Below are 17,884 nucleotides of genomic sequence, written 5' to 3'. Positions count from 1 at the left end.
CGCGGGGTTTTCTCTCTCGGGGTTGTTTCTGGAGGGCACAGCCTCCTTTTATCCTGAAATCCCGGCCACGCGTTGCCCTCTTCCTTTTCCCAATGGCTGAGGTACAGGGAAGGCTCAGCCTTCCCGAACCCCCTACAGCATATTCCCTCCTTGATCCTACCATTTCACCCCAAAGCTCAGAAACTCAGGCTCTGCAGACCCTTGTCTGTTCCAGGAGCTTGTCTGGGCTCTGCAAAGAGCCTGCTGCCCAAAGTAACACGAGAGAGACACTGGGATCCATTTCGAAGACGTTAACACCCACACCTTCACCCATCAAATTGTTTGTAGACTTAGTTTATCTCTCATAAGGTACTAACAAACTGTATCACACTATCAACATCGAGGAGATTGAGTAAGACAATGACTGACTCCACCGAATTTCCAAATAAGATGTAAGACATGCAGCTTTTGCTGAATATTTAAATTCCTCATCAAAATTCTGCATTTCAAAGTTGAATTACTTAAAACTTGAAACAGTTATTGCAGTCTTATTATTCCTTACTGGCAAACAGCTTTCTGCATCTACAACAATCTAAGGAGTAACTCAACTACACAATAAGGTACCACAGAACGTCTTTTACTAAGGTGACATAATGCTGAAGAGTAACTGTGAAGCAATGAGCCAAACAAAATTACAAAATGAATTTATTCCAAAGCTGTAAGGGAACATTTACAATTCAACAAGATGGTAAACAGGTGTTTCCACAAGAACTCACTGTGTTAAAAATAGATAGGAAACTGGGAAAAAATAATCTAACTACTTCTGAGGCCACAAGAACTTTGCACATCACCTCTGAAATACAGGAGTCACACCAAGAAAACTCACTCAAAATTCAGTGAGAAAGGAAGCTGCCAGTACCTAGTTACTAGTCTAAATACAAGCTATGTTTACGCTTTGGGATTACATTATTAAATCCCCTCAAAATACCAATTATAGCTGCAAGTGCAAAATGTCTTCTCTTTTTCCTTTTTTTCCCTCCCAATAAAAGCCTATTACATATCTAGTGCCTATTTTCAGAGTGTCATTCTGACCTCACAAATTTATCTTTAAAGTGTTTAGCCAAGTTTCATGGTTTTAATGCCAAATCAGAGTTTAGCAGCTGGCATGTAATAAGAAATACAAAATAAAGCTCGTATGTCCTGGAATGTCCAAAGTTTCCTACCTACTGTTCCAGAGTTAAGCAAAAACAGAATTAAATTTGAATTTAGCATCATCAACAATCTCTCTAACTTTGACATAATTTTGGTATTCTGGCCTTCTGATTGTAGTGATAAATATCAAAGAGTGTTAATGAAACACCTGAATCAGATTCACAAGCAAATACACATGGAACTAGGGTGGGGAGACATCACCTTCTGTGGATATCACTGAGTAAAAAGAAAATGAGGATAAGAAGTATTATTCACTCTTCTAAAGCCTAAAGTATTATACATTAACATGCTCTGGAACACTTAACTAAAATTCTTTTTCCTGTTGTGACTTCTTTTTACTATATACTAATTCCATTACAATGTTGAATGACCTGAGAAGTTAAAATTTTGAGTGGTGAGAATAAAAAAAAAGGCATTGTGCTCTCACATTGTATTTTCTGGGTGCACACCAGTAAATAAAAATCTCAAGTTGCTATGGAAAAAAATAGCATGGAATTGTTACCTTTTCCACCTGAATCGAACTACATAGCTCACATTTTTCCATGTTACCCAAAATACAATTTTATTTATATATTTTTAAATGCAACTATTGGTTAAAAAAAGAACCAAAACACACACACACAAAAATCACAAAACAAGAAAAACCAACCAACCAGCCAACCAACCCACCCTCAAGTGCCACCTAATCCAGAAATCTGCATAAAACAGAAAAGAGCCAGAAACTCCTATGGTCCAGCTCCAGCCTATGAAGCTTAATCACTGCATCAGTCTTTACCCATTCCTGAAATAATTAATCATTTATTGTTTTGGTTTTTTATGTTATTCATTTACTGAGATTTCACGGCATAACTATATGCACATATTCATATTAAACATTAAAAATTAATTTGCAAAACATCACTTCTGTATTACAATGCACGGAGAAGAGTAAGATGTGCAAACCAAAAAATGCCACGTTCTTCACATCTCTAAGTAAGAAGATTGCTTCATGCTACAAGCAGAACAGATTTCCAGGCATGTTGCAAACGTTAAAAAAACTGCATGTGTTTCAATTAAAGAAAGTAAATCAAAGCAGATTTAACAATGGTACTCTTCTCCACATATTGCAAAATACGGTTACAGATGAGGAAAGGATTACTTCAGCTGCTAAGCTTACCTAACACATATCTCTGTTGTCATGCCTTTCCTGTCCATTACTTAATACATAAACTCAATTATATAGTTTCAGTTATGCAGTAGCTGACTTTTAGGTTAATACACAAGCTGTCAAGATGCAGCTTTTGATGAAACATCTATGCTCTTTTCCAATTTTGAATCCTGAAGACACTTCAAAAGTAAGAACTGAGAACTGCTGACTGTAAGCATCCAAAAATACAGTTGTAGTTTCACTATGGACAAGTTGTAGTCCGTTAGAAAAGTAGATCATACATACAAAGGTATAAAGAACATTTAAGTCAGTCTCAATGGAAGGCAGTCCTTGAAGAAAACAATGCTCCAAGCAAACTTGCTGAGTAGCACTTTCACTTTGGCCCTTCAGGGGCACGGAACATTTAGCAGTCTTCTCAGTAGATTCTTCCTCGGCTGCGATTGCCGCGTCCTCCCCAGCCTCTTCCTCTTCCACCCCGGAAACCACCTCTTTGCTCTGAAATACGAGTCAAAACTTTTCAGGCAGGTTTTATGCTATATACAGATCCAAACTGAACAGCAGGATCTGGAGGTACTGAAGTTACTCTTCAGGCTATGCCTACTTAGGCACCAAGAAATTGCTGAGTTATTTTCTGGTCAGAAATGGACCCCACTAATTATAAAAGGAGGTCAGGAGAACAAGCCCATCTAAATTAAGTGCAGTCTTCCTGCATACTAATACTGTGATACATAACTGTCCCTGTAGTTTAGGTCTATATTTGGGCCAATCCATCACCATAGAATTGAAAACTGGCTGCCTAGCTCTTCCTCCTGCTCAGTAATACAACCTTGAGGTGTCAGTCTGACTTACTACTAGTGATTTTATAAAGTGATGGAAAATCAGAACTTTGTCTTTCTATCTGTCCTTTCCTATCCTTAATATTAAGTTATCACCAGCATATTACTTTTTTTCTGGCACTGGTATCATACTTCAAATACAAATCCTAGCTAGAGATGAATACCACACAAACTATTTGCATACTGTAGAAAGTGTTTCTCTTTGTTAAGAACAAATCAAATCACAGCAAAAAATCCCCAACAACACAAACCCGAATAGTTTATATAGTTTCTTTGGATTTGTTTGAAAATGTACCAAACCCTCATTCACCTTTCATGACTTCTCTTCATATACAGTCTTAAAATACAGTTTATATTAATCTACCGAGAGAACTGCATGCTGGTTTTAAGGGCTACAGAAATTAGAAGCTGACTGACAAGGCTGAAGCATCTCACTAACAAGAAACAGTAGCAAGCAGTAAAACATTTTGGTTGAAAGCTTCCCAATCTTTAGACCGGCAGGATTACAATCTTATCTTAAAAGACACAGGTCCATCACCTGAAGTCTAGAATAAGAAATTTGTAGATGGTGTTTTCTCTTTGTTTTATATCTGCCAATGCTTTATATTAGTTTTTCAGCCTGTGGGTGTGGATGACAATTTGTAACAACAGACTCTTTAACTGCCAGAGGTTAAGTGCCTACAGGCACACAGGAACCAGCTGCTGCTATTGCCAGGCCTACTCATCCAGTCTTATGCTTCACCCAAAAATATGACTCGCAGAAGGGCAGATTCAGTGTGACTAGGAGCATGAGGACATAACTGTGTGTGTGCACAGTGAACCTGGCAATTCCCAGAACTTCTGGGTCAGGAATGCAGTACAGGTTCAGTTGTATGACAGGAGATGACCCAGCTCTGCCACTTACTGCAATTGGCCTGTTCAATGAGAAACTGGTGCACTGTGCGTTGTAACAGAGAACACAACAGTTCAATTACTAGCTCTAGGTATTAAAACACAACTAAACTAACTTGCAAATGACATAAGTCATAGGCTGGTAACATTCAAACACTGCAACACATCAACAGCTAGGAAGAGACCACAAACAAAAATTCATGACAGTACAATGTGATCTTCCACGAATGTGATATCTATTTGCCCCACCCCAAGACATAATTGTCACTAGACAAAGTTTTTCCAAGCAGCTTAACTTACCGTAAGAAAAACTACCCAGGTTACTGCTGTATTTTCCACTGGGGGGATTATATATTTGCCTGGCATCCCTTTTTGGTCCTGCTGAAGCTTTCTTTGGGGGTGAACTTGAGGTTGTATCTTCACTTGCTCTTTTTTGACTGACAGAAGAAAACAAAACCATATCATTACACCCCTGCGGTGACAAATACAGTAATAGTAGTTCAGCCACAAAAATTAATCACTGGAAGCCAGCAGCAGCCAATGACAATGCCCTTAATAATAGTATCTCAAAAGACCCTCCAGTTGGTTCAGTCTTTAGTATCCCTAAAGCAAGACTAAGAGCATCTCTCCACAGCCACAGGATGGGTAATTTTTGATGTGAAACTTTTAGCTCACATACTGTCTGTATTGTACACAGCTTGGGAGGTTAATTTTTACTGTTTACAAAATAAACCCTACTGTTTTCTTTTATTATATGAAGAACTCTTACCTTGCATCTGCCTTCTGTACTGGTTTCCAGGACAATGTAACTGTACTTTTGTAAGAAGGAGGAATGTGGAAGAGATCCTATGGAAGCAGAATTGGACAGTTTATTGTACAGTTAAGTTCATGTTGGTTTCAATTAATTTTAGCTACTTACTGAGACTCTAGAATAACCATACTTTCCAATAATTTAAAATCCTTTAGTTCCATAGCAGAGAGAGAAGGCAGTAGCTTACTGCCTTATCTGGCTGCCTTTACTAGGAAATTCAAGTAGGATTTATCTTAGTGGAATAGTGTCTTACACTGACCAAATACAGAAGCATAGACTAGTTTGGGTTGGAAGGGATGTTTAAATATGGTCTCCTTCAATGACCCTGCATTGAGCAGGGACATCTTCCACTAGATCAGATTGCTCAGACCCCCATCTAATCCAGCCTTGAATGTTTCAAAGAATAGGGCACCTACAGAGAAAATACAGGCTTTCTCTCCTTGCCTGTGCACATCGAGCATCTTACAATGAACAGCAGGGGCTCCTGCTGGAAGACATCCAATATCCCTATGATGGTACAAGACAGACTTCTCAATATGGTGGGCCAAGTTTTCAGTTTTTTTGTGCAGAGTGAGAGGGACGAAAGACCAAAAAGGCTTTAGAAGAAATTAGAATGGTTTCATGGGGTCCAGATGAAAGTCTTTCTTGCAGCCCTCCTCAACATCTTCTTGCACCTCTTTGAACTATTCTGTACTTCTCACTTGCACTGCAGGAAAGGGAAATGACAAGAAAATCCAGAGACCCCTAAAGAAGAAAGGGGGTCTTTTCCTGGGGACAACCAGAGGTCCAAATAAGTGTGCCCACACCCTATCCCAAGAGCAGTAGCAGCAAAAGCTAAGCTGCTTGCAGGATCAGCAAGATCCACCTCTCTTCAGAAAAAGTAAAGCAGCACCAGCTCTGAGCTAGGTACCATCAACTAATAATACAATACAAAATAATACAATACAACTTGGTTTAAATCTATTCCTTTCTTCTGCAGAGGTTATTCTACTGTGAGAATTTTGTCCTTCATAATGTGAGGACTTACCTTGATTAAAACATTAATGTTATTGGTTATTTTCAGGGCAACCACTTTAATCTTGTTCTGTAAAAAAAAAAAATAGACACCACTGAGCATCTAGTAGCTTCATGCCAACCTTGTTTCATGAAGTCGTAACACTGACTGCTTCTTCCTAGTGAACTGCTATAGTAACAGTGATAGTGAAAGTTATGTACACTTCCAAATTTTTATCACAGCTGCTTTTAAGGTTCTTGTAGTTTCATACTAACTAGTTGCTTTTAATGTTCCAGTGTAGTTCCCACTGAGAATTTTTTTTGTTCAACATATGAAAATTTCCCCTTCAAAACAAAGCACAGATCACAATTAGACCAAATATATGTGGCTGCAGAGAACAGCTAACAGTCCAAACTAGATCATCTTTACTTGCAAAATGTAGCCTAACACGCATTTGCAATAATGTTAGCACTACTACTCCCTTAATCTATTTGCATAGTTAAAACTTAATGCAGCCTATTAATATGTGCCAGTGGTTCTTTCAGAAAGCTCAGTTAGAAAAATCAGAATTCCCATACAATTCTTACCTCCTCTGTTTTCAAAGCTTCTCCTGTTTTTCCTTGAAGCGCCAGACGAAGCTGTCGAATGTACACCTGCAACCCTCGAGCAAAATACTGTAGCCTAAAACAGTTAAAAGCAAACCCTTAGTAAAATTTACATAGTTCTGTAGAAATAAAAGCATAAGCAAAGGGAAGCTGTAATCTTGTTTCTTTCCCTTCAGGAAAAATGCTCAAAGTAAGTCCCCCATCAATCTGATTTGTGCTTCTGTAGCATCTAGACTACAATTCACTTTTCCCTAGAGTCAGAGAATTATAAAGGTTAGAAGAGACCTATAGGATCTGCTAGTCCAACTGCCACAACTAAACCACACCCCTAAGTGCCACATTCAGATGCCTCTTGAACACTTTCTGAGACAGTCATTCCACTACCTCCCTGGGCAACTTATTCCAGTGTCCAGTCACTCTTTCAGTAGATTTTTTTTTTCTCTGGTATCTAATCTGACCCTTTCCTGGTGCAATGTGAGGCCATTTCCTTGTCCTTTCAGTTGAGACATGGCAGAAGAGACTGACCCCCATCTCACTACAACCTCCACTCAGGCAGCTGTAGAGAGCAATGAGGTTCCCCCAACTTCCTTTTCTCCAGACTAAACAGCCCCTACTCCCTCAGCCACTCCTCATCAGACTTGTGCTCCAGACACTTCCTCAGCTCCACTGTCCTTCCCTGGACACACTCCAGCCCCTCAGTGTCCTTTTAGAATGGATGGTCCCAAAACTGGACATAGCCTTTGAAGTGAGGCCTCACCAGTGCTGAGTACAGGGGGACAATCACTGTCCTGGTCCTGCAGGCCATGTTATTCTTGATACAGGCCTAGATGCCATGGGGCTTCTCGACCACCTAGGCACACTGCTGGCTCATACCCAGCTGGCTGTCAACCAGCAAACCCAAGCCCCTTTCTGCTGATCACTCTCAAGCCACTCTGGCCCAAGGCTGCGGTACTACATGGGGTCCAACTGCAGGACCCAGAACTCCTTCTTATTAAATGCAGCTGTCCTCAGCCCATTGATTCAGCCTGTCCAAAACCCTCTGCAGAGCCTTCCTACCTTTCAGCTGATCAACACTCCCAGACAACTTTGTGTTTGTCTGCAAACTTACTGAGGATGCAGCCAATCCCCTCATTCAAATCATTGATGAAGATGTTGAACAGGACAGGCCCCAGTACTGAGCCCTGGGGAACTCCACTAACACTTTTTAACAAACATCTTGTAACAGAACATTAACACTTGCCTCTGAATCATTACCTGATTTTAAAGTCTTTCAATTTCTCTGCATTCAGCTTGGCTGTGAGGAAGTCCGGAAGTTTGCGACCCAGCTGATGGAAACTATACAATAAACACTCCACATAACTGAATTGCAACTTGGGCTCTTCATTGCCAGCATTTTCCCCATTTTCTGCTTCCTCTGGAGGAAGGGGCATATACTCCTGAAGAACAGAGATGAAAACAAATACATGAGACACATTTATGCTGACTGAATGCTCTTTCACAGTGCTTGAATTGGATGGTTTATCTGTGTTGACAATTTGAGAAGTATCCACCATCTCTTATACTAATGGATGAACTATTGAATAAAGTCCTGGTGCAGGTGGTTTGCCTACACTCCTGTGACTCGACTCAGAGGAAATACTATGGTGGCACTACTACCACAGGAAGTAACAATGTACTGCACCAATGTTTCTGAAATAGTGCTGAATTTGCTTAGAATTGTACAGTGTTTAATGAGATCAACGTGAGTCTCTGATGTCTATGAAGTTTAAAAAGAAGAAACACACTTGAGTTTACTGGATTAAAAACATTATTCAGGTAACAGCTCTCTATCTACACAGACTTTAAATTGCAAAATTATGTTCAACTTTCTATCTAGTGGATAGAACTGTCTCTGAAATTGCCACTTCAGAAAAAGGATAAAGCAATTAATACATAAAAATAACTTGTTTTGATGAAAACTTAATTTCTTAGCGTTTTGCAGGAAAATTGAATTTGTCTTACCAGCAATTTATCAAACAGCTTCTTCAAATTTGATTCAAGCTTTTCCATGTCACCACAAAATGAACTCATTTCAGCAAGAAGCTTCAAAACCTACAAATAAGGATAGCCAGGTTTTTGTGTGTTTTTGTGTGTGTGAAAATACACAAGCTTAATATTCAACCTAAAATCACATCACTACGGCTGGCACAGTAGAGGCCAGCTATTACAGCTAAACCCCTCCCAAAGAGCAGGAAAGAATACCAGGAAGAACATGTTTAATTTGTTTTTCCTGTCTGTAAAGAGAAACACAGGCTGGTGTGTCTAATATCAACAAGCATTAGTCAACAAGTAAACAAAACTGCATCTCCCACATCTGCAGCACAGCTCACCTTCAGTGAGAGCCACAGAGATCTAACTGAAGCTGTAGCACTGATTAATGCAAACAAAATGACAGATATTATGCTACTCTCTCAGGATGCTAAATTAGCACAAACTATGCAACCATCATTTCAGTAAATGCTATGTGCTTAAAAAATTGAGAGTAATATAAAAATGATTACACTGATCTACTTATTCTACCTTGCTTCAAAAGCTTGGGACAGATGACATATGCTTTAAAAGGCAATACTCAGTCATGCCTCAATAGAGCAAATTTTTTTCCTAGTGCAGCTACTTTTCCTACAAGCCAAGAAATGAAAACTACTTGAGCAAAGAGCTTGTGATTTTTAAAAAGGCTGTCTTTATCTAGGATGGTTATTTTTCACTATTTGGAAGATGTTTTAGCTTTTGCTTACCTCTAACTGGATATCAAGACCCTCCACTAGAGTAGTCAAAGAGCTGAGGTTTGGCAGAACATGCTCACAGAAGTAAGTAACAAATTTTGTGGAATGAACATTTTTCTGAAAAAAAAACCAAACCCAGAAACAAACCATCACACATTATTCATGTTACTCTGAAGTCTGAAGGAGCTAAATGTTTTTCTCCCATCACCCCTCCACCCTTATAAATGCCTACATCACAGCCGGATCTTAAAGCTTTATTAAACTTCCCTCTTATTCCTAAGACACAAACCTTGCAGGTAGCTTAAATTCAGAGGAAGTTCACAATAGCAGCTGAAAAGATTGCTTGCAACCCAAGAATAGGCCTTTAAGTGCTGCAAATGCCTGGCACTAAACTTGAAATAATCAAATTAATACAAAATAATGTGAGAATCTTGTAATAATTCACTGTAACATCTCAAATTTGAGAAGAGATGAAACACAAGGTATCTTCGCATTCAAAGGCTTTAAGGATGTTTTCCACCATTTGGATACATTAGAGGTTAAAGGTGGAGAAGTACTGATTTGTGGTCTTTCAAACACAATCATTGGGAACACCAAAGCCAAGCTCCAGACGTTAACTTTCCTCAATACTCCTCATGCAAAGCAAATACTTACTGAGAACAATGGCACTGCCTGCCGAGTGCACTGCAGAAGTCTGTCCACACAGTCCGTGTCTGATGGATTGAACGTTTGTTCCAGGTCAGCCTGTTCAGCTACCAGCTCCACCAGTTGTTGCCTCCCACTGACTGTCTGTAAGCTTTTTAATCCAGACAATATTTTCATGAACAGAACAAATTCTTCGCCTGTCACATCTTCCAGAACCTTAAGAGAAAACCAGAAAACATATTTCTGTGGTGGTAATTTGCAAATCTCCACGTCAAACCTACTGGATTTGAAAAGGTAAAGTATGCAAATATTTAGCACTTAAATTTAGCATTTAGTTATTTAAAGACACAAGTTTGAAGGAACACATGAAAGCATCTAGTATAATTGAATGCACCTACAAATCAATGCAACTGTCATGAAGTTGTGCAAAGGAAACAGGTTTTTTTAACTCTAAACCTAATAACAAACTCCTAGCTAACAAAAATCTTATGTTTCAGGCAGAATAAATGTTAAACAAGTATCTACTCGTTACTGGTTGTTTAAAAACTTTTTGCATCTTTCTCAGCTAAGGGACTGCATGTAAGTCTCATAAGGTTCCACAAAGACAAATCCCAAGTCCTGCACCTGGGATGAACCCACTTCTGTGCATCAGCACATGTAAGGGACTGACTGGTTGGGAAACTGCTCTGCTGAGAAGACCCAGGGTTCTGGGGGACAACAGGCTAAACACAAGTGACAGCACCATTCCTTGGGTGACAAGCAGTTCTGGGCTAAGGACAAGAGTACACACTAAGGGAAACAAAAGGACAGAGGATTGACAGGTCCTTGGCTGGGCCCTCATCTGACCAAATCTGCAATGCTGCGCCTAGCGTTGGGCTCTCCTGTATGAGGAACTTCTCGATAAGCTTTAGGAAGGCAAATCAACAAGGTGATGATCTGTGTCTAGAGTACATCAGCTGTGAGGAGAACCTAAAGCAATCAGGCTTTTCCAGCCTAAAGGAAGAGAGCTGTGTGTGGGTGTGGCAACTAACTAATCTTCCAACACTTCAGAACAAGACACCACCCACAGCAGCCAGGTTCTTTGATGAGGTGGACAGAATGAAAAAAAACAATGCAAAACTAAAATGGGAGGTTTCAACGGCCTAGAGGGAAAAAAAAACTTCTCTTGAATTGAACATGGAAGCTGGCTGCCCAGACAGTACAGGAACTCTTCTTCATTAAATGTTTTCAAAACCCAACTGGAAAAAACACCAAGAAGTCTGATCAGAATTCAGCTGCGCATGATTCACTGAGTTGATCCATCTCTCAAAGATCCCTTCCAATATGAATGATTGGGTCCAATTCCAATCAAAGTCACTCTTATAAAATTAGAAGAGCCATGACTCTAAGATGACCACAAAAAATGCTGCAAACTTTGGAGCGTATCAGAATAGGTAAGTACAAGATCACGTTTGCACAGTGCTCAACCAGACCTCCAAAGCAACACCAATGCTAAGGGATGGTTGAACAATATTTAAGTTTGAACTGAAATCAGACACTCACCTTCTTTGACTCAGTCAATATGAACTCTTCTACCTCCTTTGTCATCACTTCCTCTGGTAAGGTTTTCAGCTTTGTAGAAAGGAACTTAATGGCTCTCTCTCTTACAATATCCTCTCCCTGAAGAATCTGACTGAATAAACCTCCCAAAGTCCCTGAACAGAGAATAAATCAGGTAACGCAAATTATTTTAGAAGTTATGGAAGCCTGGACCATAAAAACCTGGATTTTTTATGCAGAAAGAAGAAGTTCCCTCTTAAGATTCCATGACACGTTTTAAAACAACTGCTTTAAACTGTTTAAAAATCACAATTTTCATGTATCTTGACATAAAAATCCACACTCTCTTATTAGGCTGCATAATTCAGATCCACAATTATTAAGTTCAGTACTGTTTGCAAAACCTAACAACTAGTGTGTGTCTCACTTTTGCACTGTACTAAGTAGACACAAAATTGAGTCCTGTTCTCATCCTACTACAGACTAGGGAGTATTAATAAAAGCCATGTACAGAAAAACATGTCCTTTACCTTTAGCATCCATCTTAAATATACTGAGCAAGGCATTGTTCACCAAATTGAATTCTGCAGAATCATCTGGAAATGGAAAAAATTAATATACATACACTTGAAATGGAAAGGTAAGAGTAGAAAAACAAAGATTGCTAATAGTACACAAGATGTATTCTGTCCTCAGAATTTAGCTATAAACAACATAACCTGTATTTTTAAAAATTATTAGACTGAGGAAGTTCAAAGCCATGATTATGGTAGTTGGAAGCAAAAAAAAAAAAGCTAATTGTCACTTTAGTTCCCCTGCCTAAACTAAACTTTAAAATTTGATAGGATTGAAAACTTGAAGGGAAATTATTAATCTATATATTTAGTTATTTTAATAAACAAGCTAACTTTCACTTAATTGATGTAAAATACACAATTATTTATTTTTAAACTCTTAATTAATCTACAGTAATTCTATGTGGCAGGAACTAATTCTCTTAAACTAAATGGAGAAAAGTGTAAATCTGAAAAAAACCAAACCAAAACCCACATTCTGAGAAGCCCAGAGTCTTAACCATGCTGTCATAATGGAAGTTTGAACACCTAATATTTAGCACTTTGTAACTTACTGAGATTAAATGCATATTAAATTCTTAATTAAATGCATATTAAAATCTTAATTTACCCCCAAAGTATTTATTTTGCACCAAAAATGCAACCATATGGAGCAAAATGCCCTTAGGCTTTTTCAGGTTCTAGAAACTGGGTCAGAAAAATTGTTTTATTTAAAATAAAGATTTTCAGTTTAGATTAGAATAATTAGGGACCTTTCAGCAGAACCAGCAGCCTAACTGTACAGCATATAAATATAAAGCAGGAGAAAATTATGAATCAATGCAAAACGTTTTACAGAACCAAAATTGTATACATATTTAGGTGTGCCATGAGATCAGCCAGGATGTGTCTCCTACCTGACTGCAGAAGTTGGGTCAGTATGTCTGCTACCCGAGGAAGATTATCTCCAGTGGCAAACTGAGGCAATTCTTTGATTGCTTGTCGCCGGATCTGTTGAAATTGTCAGTAACATAGAAATTAAAAACTTTTTAAAATTTCAGGAATTACATTAACACCCCAAATTTCCCTATTTTGACACACTTATGAAGGACTGGAGAAAAATAAAATTCAAACAGCACTTCTGTTCAGCAAATCATTCATATGATCCACAAAATAAAGGCTGGAACATGTGTTATTACGGAGTTTTATTTGCTAACAGGAATGACAGCTCTACAGCTGTGCATATGGCAGGGATAAACTCTAGGGTTTGTTCCCAGCACTGAAAGAAATCCTTGAATGATCTGTCCAGATCCCTTAAGACCTCATAAACAGAGATGCTTCAAATGTACAGCTCCTCCCAGCACCACAGAAGCAGCATGAAGCACCTCAACAAGAAAAAGTCAGAATCACATCCCTGTGGTTCTCAGGTGCAAACAAGATTTTGTCTTCCAGCAATATTTATCAGAATCAATTACTACAAAGTGCCTTTTGATAGGAAAATATGTAAATGCTATTCAAATAAATGGTAAGTTTCTTTTTACAGTGCTACTTCTTCTATCAGTGGCAGGAGCTAAAAAAGATAATGAAAACTGATGCATCTTCCCAAGCACAATGAATTAAATGCAAGAATACAATCAAATTTTTGTTTTCCAAAGACCAACCCTCCCCTCCCAAAAGACACAGCCCATCAAACAAAAAGAAGAAACAATAGCAAAATATAAATTCAAAGTATCAACTTGCTACAAGGTTCTTATTCTTACAGAAACATCTTCATCCTCGCAGAGGTCCAACTGGGCATTGATAGCTGAGTCAGCTAGCTCAGGAAAATGCTTGAAGAATTTAGGAATAAACTGGGCTGCAAGTCTCTTCTCCTTGGCACCTCCTTTCACACCATCCAAGATCACCTGGTAGGCATCCTTATGCTGAAAGCACAAAATCAGAATATATAAATGCAAAAATCCTGGTTATTCTCAAAACAAGGATGGACTTTCTTCTCCCGTTCTCCTAAACTAGTTAAGTGAATTATATTATACAAGCTTGTTACAAAAGAATATGTTTTTCTCTTAAACTGATATAATCATGTCAATTTGGTAATAATTGTCTCTGGTGCCTGGTTTTTACTATTATTCTGGATCCTGTCCGTTCAGGTGTGCACCACTCCAGCTGCTGGCCCTAAGTGTAACACCTCTTGCACACTGTGATTAGGTTAGTGCAAGGAATTCTATGACCACTGCCACTGAACTTGGCCAATTTTTCAAGGAGTTTCTGCCTTTTGTATGCTCATGTATTGTCTTTCAAGTAGAGATTAACTTTCCCAGTAACTGTGCCACTGCAGTGGATCACAAATTCTTGTTAACATATATGGTGCTTAAGTATCTCTGGCACCTCTTCAGGTAGTTAACTTCTCTGGAATTTCTGGTATCTATTCAGGTAGTTGGGGTGAAATACAGTGCTTGGAAGAACTTTTAAGGGAAACTACATTAAAAACAAAATCCCAGAAACCTCCAGTTCCAAATACAGAAATATATATTCCAAATATTAGGAATTAACACTCCAGCAACAGTAAAATACTCTCTAGTTGCTCCAACTAGAATCACACAAGTGCGTCTGATTCTGTGTCTGCAGGACTGAAACTTTAATTGAAGTCTTTGCTGTGGTTAGCTGTGTGTTTGTGAAATAGAAGTCAGCATTATTAGGATACTAGAGGAAATCAGGACCTTCTAAGATTAATTTTCCTCATGGTTGTGAAAAAGAATGCTTAAAACAGCTTATCCTACTTTGAACAGCAACCCTCACAGCACAGGAACACTTCCTTTGCTTTATTTACATTAAATTTCCCAGAGCCACATATATCATCACTACTACTCCACACGAAAGCTGTCTCCTAGTGAATACAGATACTAATTTACAAAGCAGTACATTGCATTAACGCCCTCCAAAGCAAGCTGTATTTTAAAATTTAGTGTCCATGCTCCTGAAGCACTGCCTACAGCCTGTTGATAGCTCTGTGCTGCCAGAATCTGAACTGCAACGGGATATAGATCTGGATGAAAAATAAGCAGAGAAAGAATCATTTGCCTTTCAGCTGAACCACATCACCACCCAGTTCACTCTGTAGCTGGGCCAATGCAGTGCACTCAGCAGCAAAGGCAGGAATGAGCCAGTAAAAGCTAACAATGAAAACACACATCATTACAGACATGCATTCTTAGGCTGCACGTTAAGAACAAGTTCTGTTGTAGAACACATAACATAAAACTTAATACACATGAAAAAGCATTCACACAGCAATGGTACAGAACAGCCTGTGCTCCCTGCATTTATGCTCCTGCATGCTAATTAGTCCTACCATGTAGGCAAAATACAGTTCAGGCAAGAGTTTGTTTTACCTGTACTTCGGAGCATGAAATGCTCTAGAAAAACGATAGGCAACCACAGAAGCAGTGTGAGCCTTCTGTTTTGTGCAGTCCCTTCTCCTCTGTAACAAAGGAATGCCCTAACCTGGAGACAGTGTCCAGACCTTTGTTTTTAATAACTGTTAATTGACCAATCATCCATTAAATTCTCTAGGTTAGCTCTTGAGCCAATTCATACCCTACAGTGCCCTGTGACAAATTTCACAATGAATTATGAAGAAATGTTTGTCTTCCTCTTTATTTTCAGCCAGCTTCCTAATAGTTTTTTTCAACTTCTCACCTTCATTCCACTTGCAGACACCTCACACTGGAGCCCCTTTCTCCACTGAAACACTCTTTTACAAACTCAGTACTTCCAAGTCTTTTAAACTACTTCTCTTGATGTCATAACTTTCGGTAGTCCTCATACTGATGCTCAATGTTTCTTCACTTGAGACAGTGATGAAACTTTTTGCAGTAAGAGATCTAACTTTTTGCAGTAAGAGATCATATCAATAACGTTGTTAAGAGATTACAAAGCAGTAAGTGGGGTAAAACTGATGAACAAGGAACAACTACTCATAGCTTCACAGAATGCAAAATTGGAGGCACCAAGCAAGATTATGAAATGACAAATTCAAAGAGGTAACTCCTTTACAAAAGTTAACAAAATATAATGAAACACTTTAGTACAGAACCTTTATATGTCAGAAGCACATTCAGTTCAACAAAGCATCAGAAAAGTTCACTGAAGATTAACCTCACAAGCTATGGTTGTTACAGAGACACTGGCTCTGGGAACTCAAAAACTGGAGGAGAGGGGCAGAGCTGGGAGAGTGTTTCAGGAATCATTGTTCTATATGTACCTTCAGAGTCCTTACATACCTGCCCTGTCACAGGCTGCACTTCTTAACCATGCTGGAGTTTACCTAAGATGGCCATTCTTTCCTCCACAAAAGCTACTCACAAGAATCAAAGTGAGATGAACTGTGTACTTCTGAAGTAGCAAGGCAGCATTGTTTACTCTGCACCTCTCCTCACAGTTCCCTACATTTTCTTTGCACTTTGTTTTCAGTTCTGAGGTGATGCATTTGTTGGACTGTTTTCAAGGATGCTTTGTTTCACTAGGGCACAACCCCATAAGCAAACTGAACAGACCTGAATTAAAATGAAAAAACCTTCAACATCCCCCTGCCCCCAACAGCCACCGAATTATTGGTTCTCTTAAAGAACTTTCTAAGTGACCCTGTACAGCAGCATTCTCGTTTAGCTTAAAATTCATGGTTAGATACAGATATGGCAAAACTATTTTCCTACTTATTGACATTATGACCAAAAGAAAAAAGTACCTTCTGCTTTTTCAGGGGGCCATTTGGGAAAATAGCGGACTAATGTAATTCCAAAACTACTTGTAACTAACCATAATATTTGCTATTGTATATATTCTAAATAATACTCTAATATTCAATAAGTCCATTGAATAATTCAGTACTGGTATAAACAAATGGCAGATCTTGCCAAGACTTCACAGAAAAAAATCTTCTTCAGTCGTGAGGACTGACCTTATGTTCTTGCCTCAAGGAAAAAAAGCACCAAAGGGCAACGGGCAGCTTTCAAATCATAAGACTTCACCTTCCCTCAGCACGCCTTTTAGCAAGACAGCCTGCCAGACGTCCTCCAGATTTGAAAGTGCGCTGGATCTGCAAGTGCGGTGTTCAAGGCCTAAATTCGCCCGGCGAAACTCCCCACCCCGTTGCAAAAAACAATCTGACTCCAGCTAAGAACCGGTTAAGATCCCCGACGCCACATTAAAAGGAGAGCTGCCGACACGACGCGGATGGTGCAAAAGCGACGGGAGCTGCTGAGGTCCCTGCAAATCCGCGGGCGCGCTGCTCATTTCCACCCGCCCCGCGCCGCCGCGGGCCTGAGAAACCCACTCCGAGCACAACCCCGGCGGTTCGCCGGCTGTGCGCCGAGGCGAGCAGCCCCTGCGACGGCACCCCGGCCCGCCCCTCCTCGGCCCGGAACTCCCCGCGGCGGCGCTACGCAAGCCCGAGGCCTAGCGAGGCCTTGCAAGGCCGCAGTCGCACCGCACCTGGCCCGCCGTCTCCGTGGCGTCCGCCAGGATGCCGTAGTTGCGGTAGAGCTCCTCCACGGTGGGCATGGCGCGGCGGAGAAGGGGCAGAGCCGCCGAAACACCGAACCGGCCACTGACGACGCCGCCGCCACCGCTCCGGCCGCAGCTCCCGCTCGGGCCGCGTCGTCAGCACCAGCGAGACGCCAGTCCCAGAGCGGCCGCGCGCCGCCGCCCCCCCGCGCGCCCCCTGGCGGTGGGCGGTGGCACTGCAGGGCCGGGACCCGCGGGCGCCGAAGGCGGGACCGGGGGCGGCACCGGCACCGGCACCGGCACCGCGCCCGACACGCCGCGCTCTGCAGCGCCCGCCCCCGGCGCCCAGCCCTGCGTTATCCGCCCCGCCACAGGCTCGGCCCGCCGCCGCGCTACGGGTGCGTTCT

General features: G+C 40.4%; 1 protein-coding gene across 1 annotated transcript; it reads right to left on the bottom strand.

The window, feature by feature from the left end:
• Positions 1-666: 666 nt before the first annotated feature.
• Positions 667-17,622, bottom strand: API5 (apoptosis inhibitor 5). The gene is made up of 14 exons (XM_062494439.1): positions 17,466-17,622; positions 13,736-13,897; positions 12,893-12,986; positions 11,952-12,017; positions 11,425-11,576; positions 9,892-10,098; positions 9,250-9,354; positions 8,477-8,566; positions 7,730-7,911; positions 6,458-6,551; positions 5,904-5,960; positions 4,835-4,911; positions 4,366-4,502; positions 667-2,833 (listed from the first exon to the last, which is right to left on the bottom strand). The coding sequence occupies exons 1-14, from the start codon at positions 17,532-17,534 to the stop codon at positions 2,754-2,756; spliced, it is 1,572 nt and encodes a 523-aa protein (XP_062350423.1). The 5' UTR covers positions 17,535-17,622; the 3' UTR covers positions 667-2,753.
• Positions 17,623-17,884: the final 262 nt, after the last annotated feature.

Source organism: Cinclus cinclus, chromosome 6 (assembly GCF_963662255.1).
Source record: "Cinclus cinclus chromosome 6, bCinCin1.1, whole genome shotgun sequence".
In the NCBI taxonomy this organism is placed as follows: domain Eukaryota; kingdom Metazoa; phylum Chordata; class Aves; order Passeriformes; family Cinclidae; genus Cinclus; species Cinclus cinclus.
The sequence above is the reverse complement of the archived record's forward strand: the minus strand, read 5'-3'. Positions and strand labels throughout refer to the sequence as shown.